The sequence below is a fragment of the Electrophorus electricus genome, chromosome 14 (assembly GCF_041902795.1).
Source record: "Electrophorus electricus isolate QZ-2024a chromosome 14, ASM4190279v1, whole genome shotgun sequence".
Lineage (NCBI taxonomy): Eukaryota > Metazoa > Chordata > Actinopteri > Gymnotiformes > Gymnotidae > Electrophorus > Electrophorus electricus.
This window is the reverse complement of record NC_137510.1, coordinates 15,881,638-15,894,916: the sequence shown is the minus strand read 5'-3', so window position 1 is coordinate 15,894,916 and position 13,279 is coordinate 15,881,638. Positions and strand designations below refer to the sequence as shown.

Sequence of the window (13,279 nt, the reverse complement as noted above, 5' to 3'; positions counted from 1 at the left end):
ATCAACTAGCTGCAATTCCTTTCATTTTATGACACTGTTATCCTATAGGTTATCATACGTTTCTATCAATGACCATTTGTTCATTCCACTGTAAATAAGACAAGTGCTGTTTTTTATAGATGACTCTTCTTATTATTGTGAGCTAGACAAAGATCAGATCACATTATAAGAGCTATTAATGCAGATAATTTAAATGAATTACAAAACTTTTCTCCCAACTATTAGTTTTTAGCGATGATTTACAGACTGCAACTAGAATCTCTGAACCAATTCAGCAAAACCACAAATTCATTTTCAATCTTTCACTCATTTATAAACCACATTTTTTCAGAACACTACATAGTTCTTTATTTTATGTTCAACATTAAAAATAAAATCTCTTGCATTCATTTGGAAAGCAGACATTCAAAATACTACACTTACAGTATATATCAGTTGGCCACACCCAGTCCTCCTGAGTGAACACCAATAGTTTAATTGTTTGCTTGAAAATCAGCATTTGAGCCTAATGTGTTGGCCATAGACGGGCTCTACTATGAAGTAAATAAAATAAGATAATGAGGACCAGAGATAGCAAGAGGAGCTCTAATTCACTGTGAAACTCATGATCAACCATGATCTAAGCATGAAGGCAGCTGAGCAGGGTCACTTTACTGTTGCTTCAAGACACTGTAATGTAGAACAATCAAGTAATCTATTCTCTACATTGTGCTAACATACTTTCTCTCTCTCTCTCTCTCTCTCTCTCTCTCTCTCTCTCTCTCTCTCTCTATATATATATATATATATATATATATATAAAATACCATTTTAAGAAAACATAAGACACATGAGTATAGTATTCATTTTGTAAGAGATTTGACAGTTTGTAGCTTGTGTTTGTGTTTTGTGTTTAGAGTTTTGAGAAAATGATGACAGGATAACCGTTAAGATAACTGTTTTATACTTTTATTTCAAGTTCTTTTACTAAAGATTCTACACTTTAACCTCACGATCAGTTTTATTTCAGATCCAGTGAGTACATGGCCAAGAGTGAATGTCACTTAACTTTATGACCATTTGTAGAACACCAAATGACTGGAAGATAATAATGGTTGTCCATTTCAGTATGCATCTGAAGCTTCAGAAACATGTCATCACCAACATGTAAGGATTGATAAATTGCAAGCATTTTTACAAGGTACCTAGTGAAATATAACCTTAAAGAAATGTTGAAAGGTTTGTCCAGGGGAAAACTCCTGCTGAAGTACAGTAAATGCAGTATTTACAGTAAACACAGTATTTACTAGCTGTTCCTTTACCCCACAGAGTATAGAAATAACTTTTGAGCTGTGAGGATAACTGTACCTGTGACTAAATCTAGGCTGACACAGTCATCTAGCTATGTCATTAAGTGCTACAAGAGTATCCTCTTAAAAATGCAATAAAATGTAGAGGGAGGAAGGCCATCATTTAGCGATCCTCCATTTCATTTCACTATCTACTGGGTGTTATGGCAATGGTAAGATTAATAATAAAACGTAAGGCTTCAAAGCCTAAAGGGCATAATTTCACACTGAATCAATTGTTTTAAGGATTGCAAGAGGGCAAAGACTAGAGGATGAGCTAGAGAGCATGGTGCTTATTAAGGCTCAAATACAGAGGCAAGGGCATCATTAGCTCTGATCTGCATCATTAAGAAACCATGAGCGCAAATGGGAAAAGATCACATGTGCTACTGGCTTTAGTGAAAAAGGAATAGAAAGAAAATGGCACTACTGTCTTCTGTTTATTACTAAAATAATGCAAAATGGGTTTATCATAAGCATGGCATTAAAGGTAATAATAAGGTGTAATTATTACTATGAATGGAATTTCAGAGGTAGCAAAATTATTGTACAGTCTTTAGGGACAAATATTTAAAAATCTCTGAAATTTTTCATCACAATTTTTAATCACAAGTCAAACCTACATATTAACTGTAATGGCGCGCAACTAATCTGGTTCTTTGTTTTAATTAGTACCATAGAAATGCTATAGTATGAGAGTTTTTGGGTGTAATTAACATTCAAAGAAAAACATGAGTCTAATTTACATCTTACACATAGATTTCTTCCAAGCTAGTAATTGTAGTTTTCATTTTAGACCATGCAGTTTACTAGTGTTGTAGAAAACAAAACAAAAATCTAATTAAACAATTACAATGAAGACAAAATTAATTTAAATTATTATTTAAAATGATATAAAAATTGAATGTTTTGAACATATTTAATTATTTATCAAAGATTTTGAATTTCTGTATTCAGTGCAGAATTCAATAGAAAAAAAAAAGGCAAAATATTGGGGACAAATTGTGACATCACATGGGTCATGTGGATTTTCCATCATCCAGAATGAAAAGATGGGAGGGTGAGACTTCACACCGGAAATTAGCAAAACTGGAAAAATGAAAAACTGTGTAAATGATTATTACATATAAATAGTGGCAGCTAAGATACTATATAGATGCAATCCATGGGCAAATGGCAAATAGATCTCAGCATTTGTGTATCATTATATTAATCAGCCTATATCTGATCAAAGTGCACTGTTTAAAAACAAATTTTTGGAAAGGCATCACAGAAAACTGACACAGATAAACATAAAAAAACGAAAGCTTATTGTAAAGCAATTTTGTATTTAGGGAATTAAAAGGAGATAAAAAGTATGATACCTAATAATGCTTAAGAATGATGGTGTGTTTAAAAATATAAAATTAATTAGTAGAGTTTTGGAGAGAAGTGCTTGTTACCTTCCAGCGGTTTCCACACTCGTTGCACAGCACAAATGTGGTCATGGGCTCATCAGCACTGCGAGTTTGCACCTGCACAAGAACACAGCATGCATAAAAACAGCTTCTGATTTATAATGCCAGGAGCAATATCTGACAGATAAAACCAATACACCAACTATAATGACCTGTTATGTTATACATGTTTGATTTGTTTGTCTGTAAAAGTATTTGGGTTACAACTTTTGTCTTTGAGGAATGTACCTGGTTGTAAGTGCAGTTCTTCTTCTTGCACTTGCTACACTGCAGCAGGTCAGTAGTGGTGCCGCCAGTCTTTGCCATCTGGTGCTCACGGATGGCTTCTTGGGTCAGAACACTCCGCAGCTGTTTCAGCTCATCACTGGCCATTTCCTACATTGCAAACAATGTAGCTGCTGCTGGCACTAATTTTGATTACAGCTTTTCACTGTGCTAGGACCTGTCATTATGCTAGGACCTGGGAGTATGCTAAGACCACTTAGTGTTTGTATTTTGATGACTGAGACATAAAACCTAAGATGTAGACTACCAAGCTCGTAGCTGGAAACCCCAAGCCTATCTGCATTTTTGCTCCATTCCAGTTCCCGACACACTTGGTTGAGCTAATTAAGGGTTATAAAAACAAAACATTTGATTCAAGTGTGTGGAAGGGTGGAACAGAAAAAAATGGCTCATGTGAGATTTGTTGACTGTCTTAAAAATCTCTGGCCTAAGAAATAAATGATCACAACTTAAATTCATCTGTTTATGTCACTTGTGTTTGAATACATACACATTTAATGTGTTTATATCTAAAGCTAAATGACTTTTGGAAGTATTTTCCACTGTTTATATAAGGCCTTAATCTACACTGCTATGCTGTGCACTCTACCTCAGCAGTCATGGTGGCTATGCGGCTCAGCTCAATAGCTCCACCCAGGACGTTCTTGCGCAGGTTGGGATTCTTGGGGTCCTTCAGGTTGCTAATACGACTACGCACCCTGTTTTTATATTTCATATCTGTGGCTTTAATCTCCTGGTAAATATTTAAGCCAAAGAGTGCAGTTAAGGAGGTATACTAGGTAAATTTCCATATTACACAGTATACCACAGGCATGATGTAATACCCACACTTACTAGAACTTTAAAAAACTTATTATTGATTTGGATGAAAGATCTGCCAGTACCAAAGAGAAGTAACAAAACCGTTAAATTCACTAGATTATGGTCAAATGTGAGTCCTAATTAAGATTAAGAGATTTCTTAGGAATTTACATAGTAAAAATTAGCACTAATAAAATTAATAATCAACTCCTACAAACATGAGATTTTAATAAACGAATCTACTGTGCATATTTTTGACTGTATTTGAAAGCCAATAAAAGTCTTCACACACATACACATAAATGCACACTTACTTAAAATAGAATATGAAGGTTTATACGAATATTTACTTTTTTTTGTGCAAATGAAACCAATTCAAATCACCAGACAGGACATAAAGGATATGATCTTCAATTTCAGATGCCATAGCATCACAGTTTGCACCATAATCCTTATAATCATCTGGGAAGGAGTACAAGATTTTGTCATTTAAGTGCTGTTATTAGTGAAAATAATCTTCACAAAACAGGTTCATCACATCTGTGTGGATAACTGGTGTTTGTGCCCATTTACCATCTGTACGCAGTGCAGCAGACAGCATATCAATGCACTTGTCCCTAATGGAGTCCCCTGTGAGTAGTCGAGGGGATAGAGGCCCCCCACCACAGCTGAAGGTAGGAGACAAAGGGCTGCTGGGTGTGCTGGGCGTCTTTGGAGTCTCAGCTTTACTTTTCCTATTCAACAGACATAAAAAGGCAGGATGGTATGCCAACAGACAATGGCCTTAAGATACAGGTAACCTCATTTCTAGATGCCACAATGTGCATCTAATACAAAATGACTAAACCTTTGTGGAGATGTACATGATTGTTCTGAAAGATGGCTGACAGTACCAGTCAGGTGTAAGTTTCATTCCTGAACTGCTAATAATTCACCATTCATTAGAAGGAAATAAACCTCCATTAGATATAATCTCTTGCCTCTCTAAAATTCTACTGTGGTGGCAGACAAAATGCAGACTGGAAATTATGTTGATATTATCCAAAATAGTACAGTTTTGGGGTAATAGTCATTACATTAATTAATTTGATTTCCACTGTTTACATGTAAAGGAGTGAAAATCTTTTGTTGAAGGATCATAGCATCCTGCAGTTTTGAGTTTTCCCTGCTCAACTGGGAATATGTGTCAATTATGAGTGAAAAATCAGATATTACTTAACACCTACACACGGGGTCTTGGCTCCTATTTGACACAAAAATTGTTTAAAGGTATTAAAATGGAATTATTTTCTCCAACAGAGAATACAAGATGCAACTGAGCAAAAATCATTCCCAACAAATTGCACACTTACTCACACCCACTTTACTAGAAACATCTTTTAGGTGTACATTTAGAGTGTACAGCCCATATGTTGCCATGTGCAATTTTGGGGCTGCCAACAACTCTGAAACTACCAGTGAAATAAAAGTGAGGCCCAAGTAACATTACTATTTTTTATAAACTTTTGTCAGTTTAATACCTGGAATTATATCACCACTGTGTCAGTGAGAATGCTATGTTATGCAAAGTCCATCTCCAAAACGTCCAGTCAGCAATGGTCCTGTACTCAGAAACTGACCAGAAACAGTATTAAGGGTGGCTGACAAATTGTGTATGCTGACAAATGCACTCAAGTCTGTAACTGTAAAATACAAAATGTAAATCTAGAAAATATAGTAGCTGGTTAATGTATCCATACAAAGTGAGTCCAAATTCCAGTCCTGTCAATTCCAATTGCAATTATCTGCAATTATCATGTTTTTCCCAATATTACACAACTGATCCCAATCATCAGCTAATTACACACAATAATTTGTATTCAGTCAGTTAAAATGAGAATGGGGACTGGGAATAATTGGGGTTTTGAATTTCCACAAGCACTGTCCACCTCATATTTGCCTTAACAAGGTTTTTAAAAAATGCTTGAAACTGACTGGCTTTGGGCTGTAACCTCCAAGTATCTCCACCTACTGCAATAAAACTCCACTGGGAAGCTGTGAGAACTTAAAAGAGCCTGGCAGTGTGAAAGGAAGGAAGCCTGGAACAGACTGAATAGATAAGAACAGTACCATCCATCATTGCTGTCTGTGGACAGTTTTCTCGGCTGTGCTCCAGGGTGAGATGACTTTGAGCCATGAGACTCTCTCCTGAAAACACAAGTATAACAGAAACAAAGATCAGCAAAGACTGATCAATCATATTTTTATTCATTAGTGCATATTATTATACAGTTTTAGCCTTTTGCACTCCAAGGGCCTGCTGATGGGTCCAGACTCTCATTCCTCACCTTTCATATTGGTTATGCTCTAAATCTGTGAGGTCAGAAGTCTCTGTACTCAGAAACCTGTAAATTAGTGACTAAAAGCACTATAGAAGGGTGTGTAATGCCTTGCCTTTCACATGAGAGCTTCTTAGCTGGTGGTGGTGAGCTGCCAGACTTTGAGTTAACAGAATCTCTTCTAAAGCAAAAAAGAAATGTTTTGTATTAAAATGGGTGTCTGCTCTAAAAGGTACAATGAGATGACCAGTAGCCAAGAACCATTACTTAGAAACTAATATTATACCTCTGAGGCTTGCTGTCACTCGATTGTCGCCTCTGGCCAGACTTAGAATCAGTGGAGTCTTTCCTGGATTTAAACAGTAAAGCCAACAGTATAAAATGTCTGACCAATACTGTTTTAAATCTGTTGATGTTTCTCCTCTGATTACAAACTAATATGAGCCCCAAATCAAACTTTATTTCAGCTTTCTGAGCAGACCTTTCTTTTTTGCCATCCTGGCTCAGCTTTTTAGAAGGCTGTTGTCTGAGATCTGGGGAATCTTTTCTGGGAAAAAGAAAAATGAAGCAAACCATCTACACATTGTAAATCCAATCTAATACAATCTAACAACAAGCAAGAGCTGATCCATGCACTGATGCTGCCCTCTGCCTTTCACCCACAGTGACACACATCCATTCCAACCTTTCTCTCTTTGCTTCCACAGGTGATGTTTTGGGTGGTTTACTGCCCCCCACATCTCTGATGAGAGATGAGCATTATCTCAGTACTCAGAAGAAGAACCAGCCTTCATCTTTAGCACCACATGCTGATCAATATATTCTCTTTCTTGAAAAAGGGGAAACCACACCTTTTAATATCAGTTAGTTTATTTTAGTGGATATGTCTATTTCAACCCACTTGACCCATGCAGAAAGACAACTTTGTCTCTAAACAGCATTAAATACATTAAACACTGGACAACTATTGCTGGTCAGCAGTGCTCCAATTAATAGAAAAGACAAACTAATGAATCATGCAATGAACCTGTCTTTCTTGTGTTCAGATGTCCTTTGCTGAACAGCTTGTTTGGGGGTTGCTGATGTGTCTTTTCTGAAAGTATTATAAAGAGGAATAAATCTACAATCAGATACAACAACAAAAAAAGCATGAATATTTAAAAATCTATCAAATGCAACATCAACTCAGGTCCTGACCTTTCTTTCTCTTTGTCTTTCTTCATTTCTAAGGAGAGACGTTTTGTAGGAATGGGGGGATGAAGGTGGAGAGGAAGAGGAGCAGCATCAGGATGCACAGCTTCTTTTCTAAAGATTACCAAAAATGAACTATTCATAACAGTGCACTCAAATAAACCCACACATCCTGCATGCACTATGTTCTCAGATATGTAAATCGAGTGACTAGTGTGACATAAAAAATACATAACTATCACAGTGTACCACTCACTGAGTTTACAGTCCTATACCACTTATCAATTGTAGCAAAGCATCATTAGACATCACTGCAAGGAGCAAACTTGCAAGCCAAATTTAGTATTGCAGCATCAAAGGATTGTGAACCCTAGCTAAAATGGACAATGAGCATAATTACCTTATTGTGTTACCAGTTTTAGAGCTAATACATAACTGCATAATTACATAACTTGGGTGTTCTATGCCAATATCCAATTTTATTCAGTTGTACAATAATCCAGGCCTAACTGTGTTTACAACCTGCTTACCAATGATAAAGTATGGGATTTTTAAAGAATTTTACTGTGCTATTAATGTTACACAAATGTGAATGTGAATGTGAATATAGTAATTAGTGTCTGTGTTAGGAAATTGTTGGGGGGGGGGGGGTAAAACAGTACATTTGGGTGTTTAATGTAATATGACACACTAAACATAGCAATCTTTTTAGTATTTTGGTAGAAAAAAACAGGCAAACAATAACTGCCTCATGGGTGTGGTAAATAGTTTTGACTAAAGATGAATTGTAGGAAATTCATCAGCATTAACAATAACTGAGGAGGAAAGAAGAGAAAACAGACAGTATGGAAATGGCTACGTCAACAACTCACTGAGCATTTGCAATGTTTCTCAAGGGCACAAAAACAGAAACAGTTTGCTGTCGGTCAGAACCAAATCCTTGACCCCTTAGAGGATAGTCAAGTTCTCTAACCAGTGTGTGGAATTGGCTATTGAATAAGTGTTAACACTTCATCTTTTATTGGACATTGTGCTTTGAAAATGACCCCACTATCAAAACAATTAAGACAATGAAGATGTCTAATAAATATATAATATATTAACCACTACAAATACCTTATCCAGTACAGTCTCTCTAAAGTTCTGTCTGGTCAGAGACAGCGTAGCAAGGGGGTCGACCACAACTTTGATGGAGCTGTAAGCTTTTATGGCTGTTGTTGTGCAGCACCCCTAGCTTAAACTGGACAACAGCACCCCTAGCTTATACAGGAAAGTGGCTAGAATGTGGTTTTTAATCAAAAAAATTAAGTAAGAACTGGTGTATTTACAAAGTGCTTTGAAGCATGGCCATGGCCACATTATGCTAGGTTCCTCATTAGAAATAACCTAGATGGATACTGAACAGTATTTGCCAAAGCCATCCCTAGAGAATTACACTATATGCAATAATGATCCTTCCAGTACTACTACACCATAAAGATTTGGTAATATCTGAAATTAGTCATTTGAAATTTGGTGAGGTACATGATGACAAACTTGCTCCTGCAGAGGATAACACAACAAAAACTACACCGCAATAGGGAAAAATAGATTAAATATGGGTCAATAGAATCTTAACTGAAACTTAAAGTATTTTATCAACAATACTGCTGCACCCCCCCCCCCCCCCCCAAAAAAAAAGAAACAAAACTAATTACTGATTACACAGAAACTACTACAAAGCAGAGCTGGCAAACTAGTGGAAGCATATTGCTGTAATTGGTATAATGAACAACCTTGAACAAAGAAATATTACAGTTAATGCTGACAATGGGAATTTGCAGCAATTCCCATTGTAGTAATTGTAGCAAAGCAGCTTGAGCCTTAGGCATGCAGGCATGCATCAAAAGTCCACATGCTGTGGTTAGAATTACAGTATGGAGAGTGATACTGTGAGCGCAAATAAAGGAACTTAACAGTAGGTGATTGCCAGATGGTTACTGTGAATTCTACTAACATGTCTTTATAATATGCAATTTTGCATAATTGTGCAACGTTGGCTAAATAAGTGATAAGATGCTAACAAATAATGCAGCATTCCAGACAAGCCTTGACCTCTCTTTCTTTATGTCTAAAGCAGATGGTTTCTGAGAAGAAGGATGCAGGTGAAGAGGCAAAGGACGAACTGGGGAATTTGGATCTAGAGCCTTTTTCCTATGTGGGAAATAAACTGTATGATTCTCTTGACCAATAAGGGAAAAGTGCTGTAAGTGAATGGCAATGACAACAGACATCAACAGTCATTAGTTCTATTTCCTAAATCCGAATGAAGCATACTTGAGCTGTTGTTCAGCATCATTTGGTTTCTTAAGAACAACATGTTATTAAGATTCTCTTACAGAGCCCTCATCCCTGTCCAAAACATTTTTTTTCAAACAAAGATGGACATTCATTTCCAAGAACATGCAGAAGCCAATTCTGACCTCTCTTTAGGAACCTCTAGACATGGCCTTTTATGTGGAGGAGAGGAACGTGGGGCGTGAGAATGTTGAGAGGGGGTAGCAGTCAAGGTTTCTGCTGAATCTCTCCTGAAAATGAGTAAAATTTGAAACACGCCTCTGAAAAAAGCCCCATATCAACCTTCAGCTGTTCAAAAATAGGTTTCTTTAAATAATTCTGATCAGCTTTTAGAAAGGTACTTCATCAAATATGGACTTATCACCTATGCTGACCTGTCTTTTTTCACTTCAGGTTGACGTTTAGAAATACGAATATGAGGAGGAATAGGATGATGAAGGTGGAGAAGATAAGGATTTTGAAGATCAGAAGCCTCTCTCCTGTGTACATAATGTTAAAAAACACACTAATGGTAGCAAAATGAAGCAATTCTTGAAGCAATTTTTTATACCACTGTAATACAAACTCTCTTAAATTGCTAAGTTAGAAGAGACTCTTTATGTTACTTTTACTATCTTTATGCTACCAGCTGTACTTTTTAAGTGTTTATCTGACTTTGAGTCAGCTATGTTAACCCAGTCTTGCATAGGAATTTAGAAATTGTCTAACCTCTCTTTCTTTACTTCTGTGGATGGACGCCTTGGATGAGCTGGAGGGTGGAGTGGAGGAGCCGGGAAAAAATCAACGGGAGCATCCCTCCTAAACAAAAGTGTAACCACCCAGTTTAAATCCACTCACACGGCTATGGGAGTGTGTCATCATGTTACATGCTGGAAGGTCAATGACCAGTGAATCAGAGCTGTATATTACCCTAGTTTGTTCCACATATGAGAAGCCACATATGAGAAACTCCAAATGGCACAAACCTTGAAATTAGATATGAAAAGGGCTATGGCATATTTAAGATTACATTTTTATCAGGGCATAATTATTTACAAACAAACATTGCATACACTGAGCAAAACTCCACTGCCTTAAAACTGCTATATGTGATTGAAGGTCAGCTGCTCGACCAATATCAGACTATTTGAATGTGATTAAGAATCTCATTCAAATGAAAATGCTTTGTATTAGCAGAACTGGAGGAACTGAAACTTCATTTCATGCACATGCTCTTAACACCAGCCCTAACCTCTCTTTCTTCACTTCTGCAGGACACTTGAGAGAAGAAGGATGAGAAGGTAGAGGAGGAAAAACAGTGGAGTCCAAAGCATCAATCCTAAAGAGACCATAAGAGCGCTTAAGACTGTGACTGTGTTTCACTGTTCATGAACCAAAAACTACATAAACCAGTAGCCCTTTCACCTCCCCTTATCCTTTGTATGATTACTGAGATGTTTCTCCTTTCTGTGGTCACTTTCTTGTTTTTCTTTCTGTAGTTGCTCCCCTCTTTTCTCTTTTGTGTGTTTGTCAGTAAGCTTCTTATGAGGATCTAGAAAGGATTTTGGGCTGACACAAAAAACGGGTTAGATACTGCAGCATGCTCATCAAAGTCTTCCCTCCGTTTACTATTCATACAAGTTGGTCTAAAATATACATCCGTATTTTATCTACAGAGTGCTAAAGTTTTATTTTCACTTAAAATCTGCATGACAGTGATATGCACATGCTTTCTGTGCTGCTCTAGGTTTACCTTGACTCTCTGTCAGGAGAAAGCCCACTGGGTAATTCCATTTGCTTACTGGCTTCATTTTCATTCTTCAAATCATTTGGTCTTTCAGCTTTTTGAGAATGGGTAGATTCTGTCAGAGATATAATGTAGACATTTTACCAGCTACTTTATTTTACTTATATATCTTGATAAATCCTTTATGCAATATAGATTTTTTAACACAGTATAACTAGTAGGCTACTAAATCCCACCCAATAGCCTCTTCCAGTTTTTGATAAGTATCTTTGCAAGGGAGACGACATCCTCATCTGTGCAATGCTTTCTTACACCATTGACAGACATGCCAATTCTTGTTTCCTGGGATAAGTAAGAACATACAGAAATATAAAGCCAGTTACAAATCATAACTATCATAACTATTGACTATTTTCCACTTTTTTTTTTTTTGCCCAAGATAGCTTGACTAAACTTACCTGAAGTAACTTAAGAGTCATATTGAAGTTTTTCAATTCCCTCAACAAATCAAGAGCACCTTCCTGCGTATATAAAAAAAAATTACAAATGGAAAGTCAAAAGTATTCATTATCCTGAATATCTCAGTAAGTTTTATATATATATATATATATATATATATATATATATATATATATATATATATATATATATATATATATATATATAAAAAACATGCATTCTTTTCCCTTGTTTACTTTTTGACACTCAGTGGCGGGCATGACTGAGTAAATATTTCGGGACACCCAAAAAGCTCGTGAACATGTTGGCAGCCAGTCGACATGTTACCGCCTCCGCGACCTTGTGTGGCGTGTACCTTCAGGAATCATGCGCAAATCTTTCAGCAGACAATGCGCAACATGTACACAAACATTTCAGCTGCATTTCAAATGAAATCAGTCTAGTTATACAATACCGTTTGTTAGCGTGCACCCAACCCCCAAAAGGAAATAATAAAATCTCTAGTCTGGTCAGACACCTGTTCAGCATTTGCGTTTCCCAAATAGCGTCGAGGGCCCATGTAAGCATACTTCTTTTACAGCACGAACAGAGAAAATGTGTTCACCCATTTAGACTGACCAGTGTGCACGACGATCTCGCACCAAATAGTCAGTAGAACAATAAATTTGTGGAAACCCTCAAGGGAAAAAAGTGAAGCTATCGTCAAAATAAATTTCTTACCGTGTTATTTCTAGACACCATCTTGTCTAGCTTTTTAGCGATCCGTACTAGGTCTTCCTCTCGTGTCATTATTTACGCATGAGTTATGCTTAAATACAAGACTGAGTGAAATTTGAGGACTTATGGCATATAAAAAAATTACAAATACACGAAATGTAAGAAGTTTTGTTCCCAACTTGAACTTGTTTCTGCACTGTCCGTTCGACCAGGGGGCGGGACTTAGCGGCAAGAGCCAGAAAGACTGTCGGAGCCGTCAAACCATCTGGTCAAAATACTCCGGACTCATGACAACTGCTAAGAATAGACAGCAACAGGGTGGATGCGGATTTTAAACGAATACTGAAAGGAGAAAAGAGAAAATCATTGTTTGCGAAAACAGTTTATAGTATAAAACATCTTGCCCATCTAAGGTGTCTTTGATAAGTCACCACTGAAAGCTACACTGTGATATGTTTGACTTTCTCACTATCTTCAATGAGTGCAGGTGAAGATATTTTATTTATCGTCTTGGGGAAGAATTTGGTTTTCTTAAACATTGAACCATTTCCGGCCAGGCCAGTGAAACTATAATCCCGCCTTCAGTGACTGACCCACAAACATACAGTTTCCGCTTCTGGCAAACATTCGTATCAGGAAAGTCGTAGTATGTTATTTAAA

The 13,279-nt window shown here is 36.8% G+C and overlaps 1 protein-coding gene across 5 annotated transcripts; it reads right to left on the bottom strand.

Moving 5' to 3' along the window:
- Positions 1-926: 926 nt before the first annotated feature.
- On the bottom strand, positions 927-12,863 carry tcea3 (transcription elongation factor A (SII), 3). Of its 5 annotated transcripts, XM_081696549.1 has the most exons (20): positions 12,623-12,863; positions 11,902-11,964; positions 11,680-11,785; positions 11,450-11,558; positions 10,426-10,515; positions 10,092-10,196; positions 9,843-9,947; positions 7,387-7,494; positions 7,217-7,282; positions 6,875-6,931; positions 6,671-6,736; positions 6,476-6,538; positions 6,305-6,370; positions 5,981-6,058; positions 4,445-4,605; positions 4,266-4,333; positions 3,660-3,803; positions 3,014-3,160; positions 2,771-2,842; positions 927-2,417 (listed from the first exon to the last, which is right to left on the bottom strand). In XM_081696549.1, the coding sequence occupies exons 1-20, from the start codon at positions 12,689-12,691 to the stop codon at positions 2,409-2,411; spliced, it is 1,752 nt and encodes a 583-aa protein (XP_081552675.1). In that variant the 5' UTR covers positions 12,692-12,863; the 3' UTR covers positions 927-2,408. The 5 variants fall into 5 exon arrangements, with proteins under 5 accessions (XP_081552675.1, XP_035386710.1, XP_081552671.1 ...); XM_035530817.2 differs by lacking the exons at positions 927-2,417; positions 2,771-2,842; positions 3,014-3,160 and adding exons at positions 10,949-11,035; positions 11,122-11,265 and having other exon boundaries at positions 3,788-4,333; XM_081696545.1 differs by lacking the exons at positions 927-2,417; positions 2,771-2,842; positions 3,014-3,160; positions 6,875-6,931 and adding exons at positions 10,949-11,035; positions 11,122-11,265 and having other exon boundaries at positions 3,788-4,333.
- Between the last annotated feature and the right edge of the window lie 416 nt (positions 12,864-13,279).